General features: G+C 45.0%; 1 protein-coding gene across 5 annotated transcripts in view; it reads left to right on the top strand.

The window, feature by feature from the left end:
• TRIO (trio Rho guanine nucleotide exchange factor) overlaps positions 1-20,851 on the top strand; it is a 533,872-nt gene that overhangs the window by 63,981 nt on the left and 449,040 nt on the right. For 3 of the 5 annotated variants that reach the window (XM_006266316.4, XM_014593806.3, XM_019483908.2), the window contains exon 1: positions 3,791-3,985. The exons of 1 other annotated variant lie outside the window; for it this stretch is intronic. In XM_006266316.4, the coding sequence (XP_006266378.1) occupies positions 3,874-3,985 (112 nt within the window). In that variant the 5' untranslated portion in view covers positions 3,791-3,873. Of the gene's footprint in view, positions 1-3,790; positions 3,986-20,851 lie in introns of those variants that run through there. One more of the 5 variants, XM_059728608.1, reaches the window with a different exon arrangement.

The raw sequence follows: 20,851 nt of genomic DNA on the forward strand, positions 1-20,851 counted from the left end.
GGAAAGGGATCATGGAGTCATTATTGACTCCAAGATGAACATGAGCCGCCAATGCCAGACCGCAGCCAGCAAGGCCAGCCATATCTTGTCATGCATCCAAAGGTGCATCTCAAGCTGGTCCAGAGAAGTGATACACCCCCTCTGTGTGACTTTGGTCAGGCTGCAGTTGGAGTACTGAGTCCAGTACTGGGCGCCACACTTCAAAAGCGACGTGGCCAGCCTGGAGAGGGTTCAGAGGAGGGCCACCCGCTTGGTGAGAGGGCAGCAGGACAGGCCCTACGAGGAGAGACTGAAGGACCTGAACCTGTTCAGCCTCAGCAAGAGGAGGCTGAGGGGGGAACCGGTGGCTGCCTAGAAGCTCATCAGGGGAGATCAACAGCAAATAGGCAGAGCCCTTTTCTCCTCAGCACCACCTGGGGTGACAAGGAACAATGGTAATAAGCTGATGGAGAATAGGTTTAGGTTAGAGATCAGAAAGCAATATTTTACATTTAGGGTGCCCAAAATTTGGAACCAGCTTCCCAGGGAAGTGGTCCTCAGCTCTACCTTGGGCAAATTCAAGAGGAGGTTGGATGATCACCTGTCTGGGGTCTTGTGAACCCAGCATTCGTTCCTGCCTGTGGCAGGGGGTCAGGCTAGATGATCTGTTCAGGTCCCTCCTGACCCTAGCTACTATGAAACTATGTTAAATAGTATAGGTCCTAGGGCAGAGCCTTGAGGGACCCCACTGGTCACAGTGCACCAAGACGATTGGCTCCTGTTGACCACCACCCTCTGGGTCCTACCGCGGAGCCAATTCCCCAGCCAGTGGATCGTGGTGAGATCAAAGCCGCAGTTAGCCAGTTTAGCTAAGAGTTGATCATGGGATACCAGATCGAAGGCTTTTTTAAAGTCAAGTTATACGACATCTATCTCTTCCCCCTTGTCCAGGTGATGTCACCTGGTCATAAAAGGAAATAAGATTGGTCAAGCAAGACCTACCCACAACAAACCCATGCTGGGTATCCCTCAGGATATTGCCTTCAGCTAGTGTTAAGGATGGCCTCTTTGATAATTTTTTCCAAGGCCTTCCCCAGGATAGAGGTTAGGCTGATGGGCCTGTAGTTTGCCGGATCTACTTTCCTCCCTTTATAGAAGATAGGCATGACATTGGCCCTCTTCCAATCATTGGGCAATTCACCAGAGCACCAGGAGCTCTCAAAGATCTGTGCCAGGGGCGGAGCTATGATGCTCGCCAGCTCCCTGAGTACCCTTGGGTGTAACCCATCAGGGCCAGCTGACTTGAAGATATCCAGCCTGTCAAGGTGTTCCTTCACAAGGTCAGCTTCGATGGAGGGCAAGGAATCTCCCTCACTTGGGCCTCCTGGACCCATAGTGGGCAGGGCTGTCCCATAGGACAGGTGAAAAACTGATGCAAAGTACCCATTTAGCAAGTTCACTTTTTCCTGGGCGTCAGTTGCCCCATCTGGTTTAGCAGGGGTCCAATGTTGCCCTTGCTTTTCCTCCGGCTCCTCACATATCTAAAAAAGGACTTTTGATTTTCCTTGATATTTGTAGCTAGCTGGAGTTCCATCACAGCCTTCGCTTTCCTGATTTGCTCTCTGCAGGTCCGGACCAGACCAGAGTAAGGTTTTAATAAGATTAAGAGAATAATAGAATAATATTTTAATAATTGGAGAATGCTGAGACTTTGCTTGCTTCCATCTACTAGAAGGCAGCATTAGCCTTTCCAGTGTTTTGAAGCTAATTTTCACTGCATATATATGCGTCTACTCGTTGTACATCAGGGAGGGAGAGGTCTCTTGCTGAACCTCAGTCTCTCATCTGTTTTCTGGCCTAAAAGGCAAGCAGCTCTCTAATCTGCCCTGGTCTAGCTTTTGCTCTGGCCCAGTCAGAGAAGGCAAACTTAGCATGGAGTAACAAACTTGTTAACTCCACACACTCTTGTTGTGTGTACTGAGTTGCTTGTTGATGCCTATAACACCCCTTCCTTTCTCCATCCACTTGCTTTTACGTGCCGCTTTGGAAACCAACAGCTTGCCTGTGCATGGTGGGTTTTCCTTAGCCCTTTAAAAAAAATAAAAATAAACTAACAACTAACTAAATATATATATATATATATATATATATATATATAGGCAGACAAGGTTTCTTGGGTGAATTTGATATCTTTTATTAGACCAATAAATAAATAACTTTACCTTCAACACTCCACCAAGCAGCCCCTGTAGTTCACTTGGCAGATCAAAGTTAAATCATTAAAAACCCATTACACAGTTCACACCCCATATCTGCACACCCACGTACCCATCTCCATACCTGTATACCCATCCATTGCCCACCTCAGAGGGCCTGCCCCTGAAGAAGTCTATGCCAGACCCCTCCACCATGTGAGATCCATCATTTTTTCCCCATCATTCTTCTGTGTTCCTATAGTACCAGAATATCACTTAGCCCTTAATGAAAGAAGGCTAAGCTACCCCTTCCTGGCTCCCCTGATCATGCAGTAAGGCTGGATGCATGGCCAGTTACCCAGAACAGCTGTGTAGGGTGAGATCACTTCCCCACCCCCAGTGGGTTACCAGTTTGTCCTTGCACCTGGCCTACCTTTTGCACCCAACCCATTTGTCTGATCCCTGCAGAGGCTTTGCCTCTGCTGACACAACAAGCAGGAAGCATGTGAAGGGACTGCTTAGAAGCCTCCCCACTGGAGGCTTTGGCAACTGTGTCATCCGGTTCTTTGCAAGCGGGACTGCTTCAGCTTGTGAGTTATGGGCCAAATATCTGCCATGCCCTGGAGATTACACCAGACCTTGGCGTTTCCCCTACAGCTCTCATCCTTCAGATTCCAAGACAATGAAAATGATGAAGGGGCTCGGGCATATGACTTCTGAGGAGAGGCTGCGGGAACCGGGCTTATTTAGTTTGGAGAAGGGGATTTAATAGCGGTTTTCAACTACCTGCAGCGTGATTACAAAGAGGATGGAGGTAGATTGTTCTCAGTGGGGGCAGATGGCACAATAAGCAACAAGGGGCTCAAGCTGCAGCCACGGAAGCTGAAGTTAGATATGAGCAAGAACTTTCTCACTAGGAGGGTGGGGAACCATTGGAACAGCCTACCTAGAAAGGTGGCGCGATCTTCCTTCTTGGACGTTTTTAAGACCCAGCTAGACAAAGCTTTGGATGGAATGACCTAGCTGGGGAGGGTCCTGCTTTGAGCAGAGGACAGAAGGAGGTGACTTCCCCACGTCTCTCCCAGCGGTCATTTTCTGAGATTCTGTGAAGGGGGTGGGGAGCAGGGCTAGTCCCTCCCCTCTTCCTTCCCGAGCCGGCCCCGCTACAGCTTCTCTCCCCCGGGGCCGGGTAGCTCTGATCCGAGCCTGCCGGGGCCGCCCGCCTCAGCGCCCTGTCGCCTTTTCCCGAACACAGCCAGAGGTTCCCGAGCTCCGGCCCCGGCACCATTGCGCGGGGAGGAGGCGGCTCTTCCTCCCGTCTCCCCCACTGGAAAGCAAGATGGAGGCTCACTGCTAATGCAGCTGCAGCTCCGCCAGGCTGCAGCCCACCCCCCCAGTCTCCTCCCTCCCGCTTCCTGCTGCACTGATTGCAATTCCCCTCCATGCATTCGCCCCCCCCCGCTTCCTCTCACTCCGCCTGCGATTGTCTCCACGCCGGGGCCGCTCGCATGCACTGATCCCGCCCAGGAGAGGGAGCCGCCGCCCGCGCCCCGCCACCGTAGCGTTGCATCCCAGGCCCGGGGGCGCCCGCGAGAAACAAGGCGCTGGCGGGACACGCCTTCCTCGCCCGGCAGTAGCGGGGTGGCGGGGCCGGGCTGTGGGATCTCGCCCGGAGGAGCCGCCGCCACGCGCAGCAGCCATGAGCAGCTCGGCCACCACCGCCTCCACCACCAGTAGCTGCAGCAGCGCCGGGGAAGCGGCCGAGGAGGCAGCCAAGGACTCCGCAGACATCGCGGCGTTTTTCCGAGCCGGTGAGTGTGGGGCTGGGGGTGCGCACAGCTCCTTTGCGAGGCGGGGGGCGGCTTGCCCGGGATGGCCCCGAAGGGCGCTGGGTTGGGGGTGGCAGGTGCAGGGAGCCGGGTGTGTGTGTGTGTGTCTGTCAGCGTCAGCCTTTGTGGGTGTGCAGCTGCAGCCCCGGGGTGTGTGCGGGTTTCTTGGGCCGGGGGTGGCGTTGGAGGCTGAGCCTGGCGCGGGCCTATGTGTGTCGCTGCCTCCCCGGGGGGCCGGGAGCTCGTTGCTGAGCTGGGTCGGGCCGGGCTCGGCTTAGGGGGAGGGGGTTGTTGACAGGCGGTTGGGATCAAAATGGAGGCCGCTGCCGCCTCCTTTCTTCCCCAGCCACCTGCTTCCCCTTCCCAAGGTTGGGAAAATGCAGACTCACGGCTAGAGAGAGGCTGGGGTGGTGGGTGAGGTGTGTAAAGGAAGGGGCTGTGGAGCTGGATGCCCCCCAGATGCTCAGGGGGATGAGGGCTGGTTCCCTCCTGTGCTGGCAGGGGCCTGCTCAGCCCCCCCTCAGCACTGGTGGGGTTGAAGGACAGACCTGCCTGGTTCCCTTTGACTTTGCGGTGTGGAAGAGCAGAATGAGTCCCGGATGGGCTTGGTGGGTGAGCTTGTGTGACCAGTGCTGCAACTCTCTCAAACGGTGGTGAGAGACCCTGTTGAAGTGGGTTTAACCAGTGGTTTTGCACATGCAGGCAAAGATCTGCTTTGTGCATGGTGTCCCACAGGCACCTTTGATTGGGTTTCTGTGACAGGGCAGAAGGTAATTTTGACCCTTGTCAGGAATAGCCTGTGACGGATGTAAGAAACTAAAAGACTTGACTTGCTTTAGCTCTTGAACTCTGTAGTCAAAGTGACTAAAAGGCTGGGTCACAGGGTTTGACTGCTGAAGTCCTGGTGAGTTGGTATCCAGAGGTGACTGAAACTCTTGTTAAGAACTGCAGTACTCTGAAATCAAGTTATGCCAGATGTCACAGGAGTTCAGGGCACAGCCTCTGAATCAGAAGTTCCCTAGAGCCTAAAGGCTGGAGGCTGCAAGTGAGAAGAACAGGGTTTGGAGGGCAGGACCCTGGCCATGCTCAGTTTACTCTCCCTTTCAACATCTGCTCTTACTTCCACTGTATGACATGGGATACCTGGCTAGATGGACCTCTGATCTGACCTAGTAAATGACAATGCTTATGTTCTTGAATGCTGAAAACCAAAATTGAGCCTGTTCGAAGGAGGACTGGAATGTGGTGTCCTTGTGGTCAGGGGAATAACTTCAGTAGATGACATTCCTGTGCTGGGGCACAAGGCAATATATACTGTTTTTTATTGGATTTTTCTGTCTCTGCTGAAATCAGAAGGAAGCCTTCAAACTTGAACATCCATGCTCTGTCATGGCCCTGTTCTGGTAAAGAAGATGTGCCCTTGAAAACATGTCAGTACTTCCCCATTAACGCCTACAGTTCAGATGATTGTGATGATCTTCCTTAACCATGTCAGTATGTATCGTGACGTGGCTGGTCATTGAAAATAAAATTTAAAGGATACTCTTCAAGCGTAGGTATAAAAGTGAACATAGATTTATGAAGCACAAGAGAAACGCTTCCTTTTTCTGTCCTGGTTGAACGAGAACCAGCAACATTGCAGCTGCTTTAGTAACAAATAGGTACACACATGAAGTAAATGCAGAAGTCCTTTCCCATGAAGCTTCTTTAGGGGACGATAGGAAGAAGGTAGAGTTGCCTAAAAGAAACTGCTAATGGTTTTCAGGTACCTTAATCTCTTCTGCAGCAGGGGGTTAACAGCTTTTCTGCAGTCCAGTTCTTTAAAAAACCAAACCAAACAAAAAAACCCTTGCCTAAAAATAGATAAATGAAAGAAAACTAAAGCAGAGAATGTTCATCAGTGAATGTCAAAAATGAGTAGCAGTTTAATGTAATCTGACAACCTATTTGGCTTCATGTGGTAAAGTACATAATGGTTCAGATTCCATTCTTGATGGTATGGGTATAGACTCAGGATGTTATCAAAAAAAAGTATTTGATGTGCCTGAGACGTATGTACTTGCCAATGTATCTGGAAAAGACAAATATGGAGGTTATCTGTTGTGGAAGTGGTACGTAGAACAAGAGTATCATCAGTCTTCATTTAGAAAACCAATATCAATCCAATCCAATTGGATTAAAATGTACTTCGTGTTGCTCCCAGGCTTCATGCACCTGACCCGATGGGACAATGGCTCTGGCTGCCATGCCCTGACCACGGGCCACGTAATAAGCTAGCACACATCCTCCCCAATAAGACGTTAACAAACAGTGAAAAGGTTTGGTCTTGTGACTTAGGTTTGGTCTTTGGCCTAGTTCGTGGGCAATTGGAGTGGAACGAAGGGGCAGAGGTGTCTGTTGGCTGGCAACTTGTTGTGACATTAAAATGTTCATGGTGACACAAGAGTGCTGTCTGTTTGCACCCCCAGTTGAGTAGTTGGTGTTATTAAATTATATGTGAATGTCAGAGCACCTCTTAGACATCTAACCTTGGTGACTGTGGAAAAGTAGACTTGAAGTTAGTTGTTATTGAACCAAAATACAGTACTTGAAATTGATAAGCAGTTGTAAGGTAGTGTGGGCCACGATTCCTGGATGGTCCTTGGGAAACGGCCGCAGTTGCGTGTCAAGTGGGGCACTGGGTGGTGACACCAACCCAGACACGCTCGGGGATGCCAAGTGCGAGAGGGGGATGAGATAAGCACCACAGACAATGAGGTTTGAAATAAAATTTGATATTTACTTACAGAACTGTCGACACAACTTGAAGGGTGATATAACTTGGAGGCGATGAACTATATACAGCAACAAGGGACAGGTGGTGGGTGGCGGGTGGAGACTGCAGTATACGAGTACGATGTCTGGTTGGGACAAAGTACCATGCGTTCCGGATTTGGCGATGCAGTAAACTATAATGCTCGGAGCGACTGGAGCAGCTTCTGCTATAGACCTAGGGGTCTGACCAGGCCCCAAGACGGGTGATCAATCCGTCCTGAGAGTCAGAGCCTGGGGACCACGCACCAAGGTGTGCGGTCCCCTATATAACTTTTTCGGCCAATCAGGAAGCTCCCCTGATGGTACATTCTGGAACCCATGGACATGCTGGCCAGCCAGCCATGCCCATTAAGTGGTCTTTGATTGGCTAGACCACAGGTGATCATGCCCTGATCGCACATCGCTTGCGTGTTGGGTCAAATTGCTGATACACTCCGCCACCGCATCACTGTTTACAATGGTTGCGTCACTTAACACTTCGATACAATAATCTGGCAGGGTCACTTTACTTGTTGACAGGTAGCAAGCACTTTTCTTGACCATAGAGTTAGGCTGGGTAGTAAAGGTTATAGAATGAAACTAGGAAATGATATTCATGGTAGGTAGTTGGGCCCAGAGAATACAGGCTAGCACCAGGTATGTTACTAATGGAATTAAATTTAACTTAAAAAATGCTATTTTAAACTATGCGTACCATTCAGAATGCAAGTAAGTACTAAAGATGAATGAGAAGAAGCATTATTATGTAAGACTAGTTATTTGCTGTTAAAAAAAAATCTTTATTTGGTGGGGAAGTTTTGACGCATATGGTTTATTGCTGAAGTAGTTTTTTTCCTATAATGATCTAGCCACTGAATGGGGCAGTGGTTGAATTATGATGCAATCCTGAGGATGTATTGTGCTTCAGCTACATTGAAAGGGTGACCTTTTCTGACCGTCTTGCTGTAGATAACAAAAATATTGAAATATTCCTGATTTGATTAGGAAGCAAGAGGACAGTTTACTTCTGCTAAAAATAGAATGGTTGGTCCTAGAAGAGAGGATGGATGAGCAGGGCTGGATTAACCCTTTAGTGGGCCCTAGTTAAACAACTTTTGGGCCCCCAGCTGAAGATGACATTTTTATATTACTTTTTTACACTCAATAATCATAATATGTAAAATAAGCACAACTGGGCCCCTTCTTCACTTAGGGCCCTAGGCATGTGCCTGGTTTGCCTGTGTGATAATCTGGCCCTGCACTTTAGCAATAGTAGCCCACTCATGAGACTTCGCTAGCTGGGTGTAAAAACACAGGAGTGGTGTAAAGCTCTGTCCCAACCTCTTCACCTGCTCTGAAACCCAGGAGTGTTCCAGTGAAGATGGTCTGAGATATCTTGAGAGGAGCTGCAGAGAGGTATGTCTCTAGTATACTTGAGAGCAGCCACTGTAGATTGTCTGGAGCATCTTCCCTGGCCCATTTATGAGTTAGGTCTGTGCAGGTGGGTGGGGTGTGTATGTGGTTGTTCTGGGGCATGTGGCCACTGTGCCTATAAATAGACCCTTAGTTTTGCAGGAATTATTAGGAGGACATGCTGCTGTCCTGAGCCTGGGGAGAAATATCTGGCTTCTCTGAGGGTGGAGAAAAATAAGAGCCTAGTTCTTGCATTTAAGAGGTTGTATGGGGCACATCATGTTCACAGGGTGCAAGTAAAAATGAAGCTAGCTACAATTTGTCACCATCTAAGGACCTTGAGCTACAGCTCATGAAATCTTCATCGGAATATGTAAAATAAGGCTCTTCAGGCTGAACTGAAAGAAATAGTACTAAAGGCAGCTAATTGAATATTCCTTCCTGACATGAGAGAGGGGCCTATTCTTTTCAGTTTGATCAAAGAATTAAGACAAAAAGCTGTCAAGTTCCTTCATAAATGCCTGAGCATAAAACCACTTGTTATGTTCCTTAAACTCTGTCATAAATTGGAAAGGTGGGAAATACTTGATACCTGTTCAGATGACAGCGTAATGGGGCACAAATGGCATCAAAACTAATTGAAGCCAACGACTAGTAAAATCATAAAGTATTTCAACAAACATTTTTCATGTAGCCTGAGGAATGCTTGAAAATTGGGGGCTAGTTTCTAAGGAACTCATTGTTAGCTAGTGATATGCAGATTGGGTTCTTGAAAGTCAGAGCCATGGCAGAAAGGAAGACGGTAAGATCTTCGGGCAGTAATTCTAACTATATAGTGCTGTGCATAGACTTTTTGGCAGAGTGCATGTCTGGTCCTTGACTGTGGCTCCTATAATAGAGCAGTTACTAAGGCTGGATGCCCACCTTAAAATGGGAGTCACCTGTATTACTATATTAGGGATCATCAACTCAGAGGTTTAGTAACAGCAAAAAATACTGATAATCAAAAATGTTGCTCCCCATCCCCAAATCAGTACTTAAAACATAGGTGATAGTATCTGACACAAAAGCACTTAGGCTTGAAGTGTTAATAGATGTATGAGATGGAATTGCACCTGTGGGAACTCTACTCCTTCACAAATGAAATTGAATAGGTGGTGGTGGCAAAGACCTGCTGAAGGCACAAAAAATGACCTAAAACTGTGTCAACAGGTATGTTTAATTACTCTGGAAGGTTAATTTTCTTGCCTATCGATGAATTCTTGTTCTAATTTAAAAACCGTAGCCAGAGATGCTGTTCTATACCAGGCAATTAGCTGCTATTCAAAGCAGACAAACTAAGCTAACTTATTATTCATTTTCCACTATTTTAACAAATAGCTGTCCTTTACCTACTCTTTGCATAATTGCTTGGCTTGTCTGTATAATTTCTTCTTTAGCTTGGTTCCAAAATCAGTGTTTCTTGGTTTAGGAGAATGCCTACTAACCGGTGAAACTCCAGAAGGGAGATGGTAACTTAAGAACATGAATTCACTGTGGGTGTTTTCTGATCACAGCTCAGTGACAAGTGAGAACTAGTAATGTAATAAGATGATGTAAAACAAAGAAGCAAAATAGCAAAATGGGCTGTTGATCCATACAAACAGTTTACAGGGTAAGAGTTATGAGATATCAGTACTGAATTAATGGATTTATGACTGAGGTTCTCTACCTTTTTAGATCGAAGGCACCTCTCAATAGATTGAAGGCATTCTTCCATAATTTCTGTGAATTGAGCAGCATCCCATTTTTTAAACTAATTTATGGCAGTTCTTTCTTTGTTGCAGCGGAGCAAGGTAGTGGGGGCAGGGCAGTGACCAGGCAGGATCTTGGGCACTGGTTGAGATTCACTGATTTAGCATTAGCCTACTTCAACTGAGAAGTAGATACTGCTGCTAATGGGTCTGTATTTTCTTGCTGGTGAATTGTTGAGACTACTATTCTGTGCAAAAAGGATTCAGATAAAATTGAAAATAAAGCATGAAAATCATGAAGTATCCCTCTGATGCTTTTCCTTCTTGAAAAATGATTCAGCAGCACACTTGGGGTGGCACTCTAGTCTCTTCTGGGCACCTATGCTAGCAGATTTATTATCTTCATAATTGCTGAAGTCCAAAAATACTGTTTATGCACAGGTTGATGTTATTTCTGTGCACATAGCACTATGCATGTGAAGGCTGTGTACATGCCAAGACACAGAAGGCTAATCAGTGTATAAGTAACATTTTTATTATGGAGACTATCATGCAAACAACCAAATCTGATTGTTTAAGAGTTCAGAAAACAGTAGACTGCAACTCTTGGTCCCTTTGTGGAAGAGATGCTACCTGTGTAAGGGCTTTAAAATCAGTGGATGTCAGTCTGTTTGGTTGGTGCTAACAGCATTTTGCAAATGACATAGAGTTAATATGCCTGCTGAGAAAAAGCTTTAGAAGGGAATAAGAGACCACTACAGGAAGAAGAGAGGGATGGGTTGGGGGGAGGGGGAAGTAAGCAACAATGATGGAGCAAGGTGCTCTTTTCTCTTGTTCAGCAATAAGTTAAAAAGTGTCTCTGTAATGCTTCAAGGCTTAATGTATAAGCTATTTAAGAGACCCGTTTGAGGCTTGACTAGATCTATGCAGCAGCATACATGGTATTTTTACCTAGCAGGCCATAGTCATGAGGCTTAGTTGGCCTGACAGTCAGACTAGGAAATAAACATGAAGCTAGAAGTTACTGGTCAATAACATCTACTGTCTGAGTTAACAATTTGACCTGTTGTGGTCAAATACAGGTTGACCTGTATTTATATCTATAGTGGCTATCTCATGGCCTCTTTTTCACATGGCTTCTAAACACCATGAGGGATGGAAATACTGATCTTAAACTAGTGCAACAAATCATGAAGCTTTGTTGAATGAAAAGTCTGCTTTGTCTGAACAGGGAAAGTGGTCAACAGAAGCATAACAAAGCCTGATGTGGCTTTTAAGAAACAGATGAACTTCCTTAAGCGACTGATACCTGTGCTTTGGAGGGATGCGCAGCTGTGGATATAATTAGACCAGTAGAATGTCATTACGCTCTTGTATATGGATAGCAGTAAAGTAGTACTCCTTGCTCAGTAGAAAATTGTGTAAGTGGAACTCTTCTGTAAGAAGACTGAGCTTGTGAATCTTCCTTTAATTAGAGGGCAAATAGAGCTCTAGTGAGTTGAGGAAATTCCAAATTATTGTGATACTTGGAGCATGTTTGTTGTCTAGGCTTCAGCTAAGCAGCTATGGAAATTTAATAACAAAGTTAACTATACCCCCCCAAAAGGACCAACCAAGAATTGAGGACCCATTATCGTCGGCACTCAGTAGTAAACTGTCTCTGCTATGATTCCCCCCAGTAGGAGCAATAATTAAACAACTTATGTAGACAGGTGGCCACTGCTCTGAGTAACCTCTGTTGGGAAAAGGGGAAGACTGCAACACTAGACATTGAGCTGTGGCAGATGTCAAGGGACTTGCATTCCTGTTGGAACAGCAAACTAAGGCTAAAATTAAAAACTTTCTGCAGAGAAAATAACTCTGGATTGACTTTGCCTAGGAAAACTTGAGGGTTACCAGAGCGTGGTGGTAGATGAGCTCTTAAATTAGGACAGCTGTATTGTGCTACAGTAACATATGGGACTTCCTAGGGCATCTGAGCTCTCTCTCTGCTGAAAGGGAGGTCAGGTATGCAGTTGCAGTTAGGTATTGCTAGTTGACCAATAGAAGGAGCCAGGGACATGTAGTTAATATTTACTAGAAGCAGAGGCAAAGGGATTACTTCTAAAAGATGATTACTGTAAGTAAGAAAGGTCACTTCTTTTATTCTAATGAACTAAGACACCTGTGTTGGATAAGTAGGGTTGCTTCATTTGATGGGTAAGCCAAAATAAAAATAATCACGTCTTTTTATTTTGGTGACAGAGAGCCTGAAATGGAGCAGGATTCATAAGACCTTTGTTTAGTGTAAGGGTTGCCAAGAGACTTTGGAACAAAACTGGGAAATAAGAACCTGTGAAAATGAAATTACAAAAGAGTACTTTCCCAACAGTTGCTTGGTAAGAGGGAAATAGCATATAAAAGGCTTGTGAAATCAAACACTTTCTACTATGAAAGGACGCTGCCATACCAGCAGCTCCAGTGTGTCTTCCAAGTTGGGATGGGTATGACAGGAGTGAGATGGGTTCTCAAATCTAAGAGATGTGTGTGGGGAGAAAAACTGTAGAGGTTGAAGCTTCATTAAATGTCAACTCATGATGAGACTTACCCGTTTTTTATTTTCTTCAGAGTTAGTTTTTGATAGATTTTCCAGGGGAAATGAGTTGCAATTGGGGAATAATGCAGGTGAAGGAAAATTGTTTTATTGCAGCCCTCAGTAACAGTCTTGCATAGATGAATTAACGTTGCATAACAGTAACGTAACAGGCCTTTGACAAATCAAAATGACCATTGCTGACTTGAGAGAAACAACTGGTATTAGTTTCTTAGCGTTTTTAATGAGGCAGGAAAAGACAAAAGTAATTCCCAGCAAAGTAATACACACCATCATCTGCAAAGCTGAGTCACTTTCCTTTAGGAAGGATACTGCTTTTGAGTGAAATGTATCATCAACTGGTGGGGGCGGAGTTTTAACACCCAAAAGTAATTAAAGTGCTCTTATACATATACCAGGAATGGAAAGGACTGTATTCTCTGGTGCTGTAAAAGATGAAGGAACTAGCTTCTCAGTGTGTTGTACTGAATTACAGAATATAAAGGCAGCCACAAAAAGAGTCAACAATTATTGTTATGAACTTGAAATAAGGAGTAAAAATTAAGCTCCTTAAGTTGTTGGCCAACACCTGGAAGTAGTGAAGAAATAAATAAGCTGTTTGCTACTTCTGGGAGGTGGTAGTGCTATGTAAAGCCCTGTAGGACTCAGAATAAATTAAGGCAGAAGCCTTGTTTTTAGCTAGGCTGTGTATTTTGCTACTTAGTTTTCTGTTGGCATATAGTTCTTATGTCTGACTTATGTAAAATATCTCTGTCAACATAAATATGTTGGACAGGGGTGTATTAGGCCTGTGCAAAGCAGCTGGCATTTGCTTTGGATTTGACCTATTCAGGGGACAGTGGTTCGATTCGGTGATTCGAATCACTGTCTCGAATTGATTGGGTTGAATCTGATTTGGAGATTTGGCCGCAGCTGAATTGGCTGAATCTCTGAATTGGCCCCATCCCCAGTTCCTAGCTCTTTCAAAAAAAAGCCTGGCACTCACTGGCTGCTGCAAAGCTGGGGGGGGGGTGGAGGGGGGTCATCCCAGCTGCTCCCCACTGCCCCGCTGCTTTTTTTTTTTAAAGAGGCTGGGGCCAGGCGAGGCAGCCATGGGGGGGACTGGGAAAGTGGGCAGAGCCCCTCATGCAGCATGGGCCGGTGCAGGGCAGCGGGGATTGTCCCCCTGCCTGGCTGCAGCCAGTGAAAGGGGGCTTTTTTTAAAGAGCCAGGAGCTGGGGCCGGGCAGGGCAGCCATGGGGCAGGGGGGGTGGGAGAGCGGGCAGGGGGTGGGGTGTACTTGGGAGCTTGGGGAGCAGGCAGGGGATGGGGCCTGGTAGGGGTCCCCCCATAGGGTTGGGAGGGGTGTGGGGGGGGAGGGACTACCTCTTCCTCTCTCCCCCGGCAAACCCCAGCTAGGGTCTGGGGCCAGGGAGGTGGGTTAAACTTCCCTTCCCCTGAGTTCAGAGCTGCTCTGCCCTGTCCTGGCCTGCCTTAAACTTACTGCTGGCTGTGACTGTGGACTACAAATCCCAGAGGCACTTGGAAGCAGGAAGAAGTGATGAGCAGTGCTGCAGAGTTCTGCTGCTGTGATTGTAGACTGCAAATCCCAGAAACCTCAGGGGCAGCAGGAAGAGGAAGGAAACATACAGCCCATGCTGGCTATGTGCCAGAGAGCCATGCTGTAGCACCCTCTTGCATCTGGCCTGAGTCACTGCAGGTATGTGGCTTGATTTCCTGAATCAAAAGTGAATGTCCAGTTGTTTCTCACTTTAATCTCTGAAGCTTAGACGAGCCTGCAAAGACAGAATCGATTTGGCCTCAGGCTTTTTGACTGTCTGTACTTAGCCCTAGAGAAGAACAAAATATTTGTCAGAGGTTCCAGGTAGGTGACATTTGAGTGCCTATATGGTTATTGACCTCTGGAGTGTCAATATTTGTAATAGGAGCCAAACAGAGAGGCTATGTATTAAAGTCACCTGTTGAAAAATATTATAATTATTATTTAAGGCAATTTGCAAAGCCATAATTGAAATATTAAAAATCTCAGTAGGGAGGAGTAGTACTAGGTTAGCAAGAAAAATCTGTAGGTGGGCTGAAGCTACAGCGGGATGTAACTCCGTAAAGAGCATGACCTTGTTTTAGTTGAATCTATGGTGCTTACATCTCCTGTTTTAGGGTGTGTACAGACATTGCTTTTTTCACCATTTAAAGCACTTTATTGCCATGACTTAACAGAAGTGCATGGTTTTATAGCATTTTAAAAATGGCTAAAGCGCTTTGAATTGACCATTGTTAAATGAGGTATTAAATTTGAAGTGCTTTATTTTAAAGCACTTTAACAACCTACAGTGCTTTAAATAACTTCTGTATGCTGGTCAAATTTCTCATGAGGCTGCAGAGTGCTCCCTGCCTCCTAGCCTGAAAAGTTCAGGGAAGCTGAGTGCCCTCCCCGCCCCCCCCTCCCCCCCAACAGTGCACTTTTGTTGGTTTTTAAGAGCACTGTAACTTATAGTGCTATAAAAAGTGGTCTAAATTACAGTACTATAAAACATGCATGCAGCACTTCTGTACACACCCTTAAGTGCTGAACATACTTGGATAATGCAGCCTCCCTTAGGAAAGAATATTCGCATTACAACAGATGACAAAACTTATCCTTTCTTAAATGCTGAATTAAGGGGCTAAATTTCTTGTACTCCTATTAAATCAAAGGCTCATTTGCTGGCTTGGACTCTTAGTTGTTGTTAATAATAATAACAATAATAAATCCCAACAAATTAAGTGGTAAGTAAACAGAAAAAACAAATCTCAAGAATGACCCTACTGTAGTACATTATTTCATGCTTACGTTTTGCTACCAACGCTAAAATGAGCTTGTGGAGTGTTGTAGGAAGGGCAGAGCTCATGAAGTTTTGTCAGGACTATCTTTGTACACTTGACAGTGTATAGGCATAGAATTGGATGTGCTTTCTTCATTTGACACTTTACAAGGGATTCCTAAATTGGTAGACTTGCATTTTTCTGCCTCTGTGATTGCTATAAAACACAGACACATCCCAGAAGAATAGCAGCATCAGTGGATCTTGTAGAATTTCCCTCAAACATTGCCAAGGCGACCCATTAAAGTGAACGTTTCTCTGAAAGGGAAGCTTCTACCTGAAGGCTGAAGTAACCTGTTGAAACTTGAAGGTTTTCACTTGGTGCTCATTGCTTTCAAGGGTAATGGAAATATCTTCCAGGAATGTTTAAATGGTTAGAAACCTTAATGCAGTGCTGCACTTAACAGTATCTTTAGTAAACCTACTAGTGGTGGTTGATTATCATAACTGAGCTGCGTTGTTGCCAAGATTTTTAATGGCTCCTCTCCCATAAAAGCCCCTTCTTCTCTCCTTGTAGAAATTGGGCATTTCTCATGACAATCCTCATATGTGGCTGAGCACTTATACGGACTTAAAGCTCTAACCCTAAGGTATGTTAAGTTAATTTGGAAAAGGGATAAATTATGTTTGTGTCCTGAAATAAATATAGGACTAAGAAAGCCCTTATTTGCGAGACCCACCTAGTTAATTAAGTAAGGAGCAGCAAAATGAAGCAAAGTTCACGTTGCTGTTCAGGTGCTATCACATAATGCTAATTGAAGAGAAAATATGTTTACTTCCCTTTGGATTGTTACTTCTCTTGCCTTCACTTCCCCAAGTGTCTTGTTACTCACTTCAGTTTTTTGGGTCTGCCGTGGTTTTTCAGTTGATGTCTTGCCCTATTTTCCTCACTGCAGTGACTACCCATTGAGGTTTAAAAAAAAGGCCCCTGACCACCAACTTAATGGAAAAAATAATTCCCCAGAAAAGCTAGTTTTCCCAGCCTGTGTTGTATCACAAGGGGTATATAGTTGGTCCCTTGTGCTCCCATTTTTATAAGAAGCTTATATCAGCTTCTTTAGCAGAGTGAAACCTTGATGGACCATCATTTCCACTCCAACAGGATAATATCTTGTTTTGTTTCGCCCCTCACCCCCTTTCCTGGGGGCATGGTAGGGAGAGTCACTTCACGTGGCTTATTCTGGGCTAGGCTTCTCGTGTAAATGAAGTCACAGCACAATTGAGTATCAGCTTTTATGAAGCAGTGACAGCTTTTCAAATAGAAATAGTGTGTTGCACTTTCACTTTTGTTTTTGTCCAGAAGTATTAATCTGTGCAGTAGCTAGTTGCAACCATGAGTTACCAGTTTGGGCTAGTGACAATACTATCAAAGTGGGGGCAAGGGAGGCTTCAAGCAGTTTCTCAATGTGGTCTAAAGACTGTGAAGATAAGAAATGCAACTGGGGTAACTTATGTATTTAGGAATCCATTTTTGGCTACTGAACATAGAAACTTAGCTTGGCTTCTTTTGTTTGAGCTACCAATTCAAAATAGTTTTAAAGGGAGATGGAGAAGGAAAACTGACTTTTTGGGGGTTTGGTTAGTGCCAATCTCAGCAGATTATGCTTTGAGCCACCGTGTGCTGGGCCCATTATTCATTACAATAAGATAATGACTTTTCACATTTGTGGGGAGTAGAGGAAATAATACCAAGGTTATCTCAAGTCAAATACACAGCTCAGCCAGCAGAAACCCCTCAGACTTCTGTTCTTAAGTATGGATTCGAAGTTGTACCTTTCACAGTGTAAAGCAGGTGTGTCAAACATGGTTCGTGGGCCAGATCTGGCCTGCAGGCCGCTCTCTCCAGCCTGCCAGGCTACTGTGGAATTAAGGTCATAGCCTACTGTGGAATTAAGGTCACTTTGGCCCTGCTGGCCATGACCCTTGGTGGTGAGTTTTGGCTTTCCCCTGCGCCCTTCTCTCCACCCCACTGTTTTCTGAACCTCCCTTGCAACCTCTGCATCCCTTGCTGCTGGGTGGTCATAGCACCCCTGTGTCTTGGGTTGGATCCAGTCTACGAGGAGCCTTGCAGTCCACATCAGGCCCAGGATCTCGGGTAAGTTTGGCTCTGGTGTAAAGGAAACAATTATGAAACTGTGATGCAGTTAGAGAAATGAAAGAGGGGAAGGATCCATAACTGTAAAAGTTTACAATGAACACAGGTGAATCAGAGTAATATACAAGTTAAATTGCTTTTACTACTCTGCCTTCTCTAACCTTTCCTTTCCAGTTCATGTCAAACACTTAATTCAAGTACAGACCCACTGCATGGTCTTTACTTGAAATGATAAATTCTAAGTTGATAATGCACTTTCAAGTGTTGGATGTGATGTTAGCACTTGGCTAATACTGCAGTACAATCACACTAGTCAAAAACTGAAATTTCTGTAATGTAGCTAAAGTGTCAACACTGATGAACCAATATTAAGAAACCTTGCTTGAGCTATGGGGAAATAATTATTCAGTTGAGTGTTCCACTTGTCCGTGTCTCATTAAGAGTAAGTGACAAGAAAAAGTTTTTAATTTTCATGTAAACTCTGCTTGATTATTGAAGCCTGAGTGTTCCTTGTATCTTATACGCAGGCAAGGTTCTTTGAGTAGATGTGATATCTCTTATTAGACCAACTAAACTTTGCAAACTTTTGGGCACAAACACCCTTTGTCAGACATAGGGAGACTCTGCTGCTGCTATGTAGCTTATCTAAGATGGCATAAACATTTGGGGTTCGCTTTGGAAGCTGTGTAGAAGTTGGAGGGTGGTAAATTGCTTGGGTAGTTAATAATTAACAATGAGAGAGAACATAGCTTCATACTTTGGTAGACTATTTTATTAATACAGTTTTGGGCTTCATAAAACTGAAGTTCTGCCCTCTTTTGGCATGGAAAATTCTTGTCTATGCTGGAAGATTGTGTCAGGGCAATTTTTCCTAATAGTATGATTTCTCAGACTGAGTCAAATCATTTTAAGAGGAAGCAAAAAACTAACATAGTGCTATTCTTGACTAAAATCAGGTTAAAAATAAAGGTACTCTATCCATTTTAAACAGCCTGATGCCTAAATGGTGGAGTAGAAAAATGACTTGGTAAAAACCTTGCAATGCAGGATGAGAGCTTGTATTCAGTTATCTCTAGTATGGCTTTGATTTCAGAGTCATTCAGCAATTAATATAAATCTCCCCAGCATTTAATTAGCTCTACATAGGGTTTTCATGATGACTGAATACTGTTGGCCTGCTTTTTAGGTGTCTGGCAGTGGCTTGGAAGAAATACCATGTATTGGTTTCTGTAAAAACTTACCTAACAAGCTTTGCATGCTTTAGTTGATGCTTTAATAAAACAAAAGTAAAATGTTTTTTATTGGTGCCAGCTTGGTTGAAGTGCTGTGTGCGAGAATGATAGAAAAGAGGGCCTGGAAAGGACTTCAGGAGGTCATCTAGTCCATGCCCCCTCTGCTCAGTGTAGGATCATCCCTGTCTAACCTGTCCCAGACAACTGTTTGTCTCATAGGTTCTTAAGAACGTTCAAGGATGGGGATTCTACAACTTTTCTGGGTATCCTGTTTTGATGTATAACCATCCCCTAGCACCCAACCTAAACTTCCCCTGCTGCAATTTAAGACTGTTGTTCCAGTCTTGCTCCTTGTGGCCACAGAGAATAGTCCATCACCATCCTCCTGAATAATAATTGCCCTTCAAGTGTTCAAAAACTGTTACAAATCCCCTCTTGGTCATCTTTTTCTCAAACTAAACTGTTTTTCAGCCTTTCCTCATAATCTATGTTTCCCAGGCCTCTATTAATTTTTTTGGTAGTGTTGAGATGACGATGTTGTGATGGTCCGGGAGACATTTGAAAGACAAGAATTTTTGTGGGCGATATCTTTTATTGGACCAACTGCATATCAACTTTGTGGTTGGTATAGACACAGGCAAACTTTTGGCTATTGCAGTAGTCTTCCTTAATTTTTTGTCACATTCTGCCAGACTCTTTCCAGTCTGTCCATATGCTTCTTGAAGTTTGGGGCCCAAAACTCGATGCAGTACTTTGGGTGAAGCCACATGAACGCTGAGTAGAGCAGAAGGATCATATCCCTTGATCTGAAGAAGTTCCCTTGACCTGAAGTGTGCCTGTTAATCTGAAGTCAGGCAGAAGGCAGGGCAGGATGCCTTAGTCCATGCACAGGCATTCATTTCTACCACTGAAAATTTCTGTGCAGCTTGTAATGGGCAGAAATCTTATTGAGAGAGGAAGTATAATGTGTTTCAGCTTAGATGCCCCCTTGTCTTGGCTTTCCATGCTTTTAACCAGAGCAGAGTCACCTTAGTCTCTAAGGTACCACCCTGCCGTGCCTTTTGCTGTCCCTTGACTTCCAAGTGATGTTCCTGTTAATAAAGCTCAGTATACTGTTGGCTTTTTTTGCACACAGTTGGCTTACATTAAATCTATGGACCACTGTTACCCAAGGTCCTTTCCCTCAGCATTGCAGCCTAGCCAGTGTTCCCCCAGTCTGTATTTGTGCATGCAATTATTCCTTTTCAAGTGCAGGACTCTGGACTTACTCCTGTTGAATTTAAGGGCATAGAGAGATGGAACAGTAGCACATGTTGCTGTTTGGGCAGCAGTGCCCATGGGGAATTGGGCAGGAGATGGGGCAGCAGTGCTTGTGGGGGATCAGGTAGCAGTGACAGTTGTGGATCAGATGGCGGGGGGGGGGGGGGCAGCAGGGTTGTACACAGGGGATACAAGTGGGAGGGGAGGATGGGAAGACTGCAGGCAGCCCAGGCTCAGGTTGGAGAGGGCAAGTGGCAGGGACAGGTGGCAGGATTGCAGGAAGAGAGGCAGGTGATACAGGAGCAAGATGTGAGGATCAGTCTGTCTTCCCCTTGGTGTGGTTGGGGCAGACTTAAGATTACCCTCTAATAAGATCTTATACATGGAAAAATATAACAAGCATATAATTTTCCATTTATAAAATCTTATTATTGGAGGGCTATCTTATATTTGGGTAAATACAGCAGTATGCTTTGTGGGGGTAATATTTCATTTGTTGGGGCTTTTGATTCAGTTGGAAGTCCTGGAAATGTTGAACTGAAGTGATTTACCCACTAAATAAGAAATATAGATCACATTGAGATCTTCTTGACACAGAGGTGGACCTTTCTACACTTGCGGTGAAAAGCTGAGCAAATCAGTGAAGTTAAACTACTCCTCAGAATGACTTAGAAGTGCTGTATAAACTAAAATAAAAAGGGTAAGGTTGGGAGGGTAGAGTCCATGCAGGACTTCTCAGGAACCATTCTGATACCCAGCACCAGATCCGTAGGTGAGAGAGAACATCTTGAGATACCCACGCTACTGCAGCTGGCATTCTAGAGGGAGAGATCAATTAACATGACCCTGGCGTAGAGAGATTAGGATA

Source organism: Alligator mississippiensis, chromosome 5 (genome assembly GCF_030867095.1).
Source record: "Alligator mississippiensis isolate rAllMis1 chromosome 5, rAllMis1, whole genome shotgun sequence".
Taxonomy (NCBI): domain Eukaryota; kingdom Metazoa; phylum Chordata; order Crocodylia; family Alligatoridae; genus Alligator; species Alligator mississippiensis.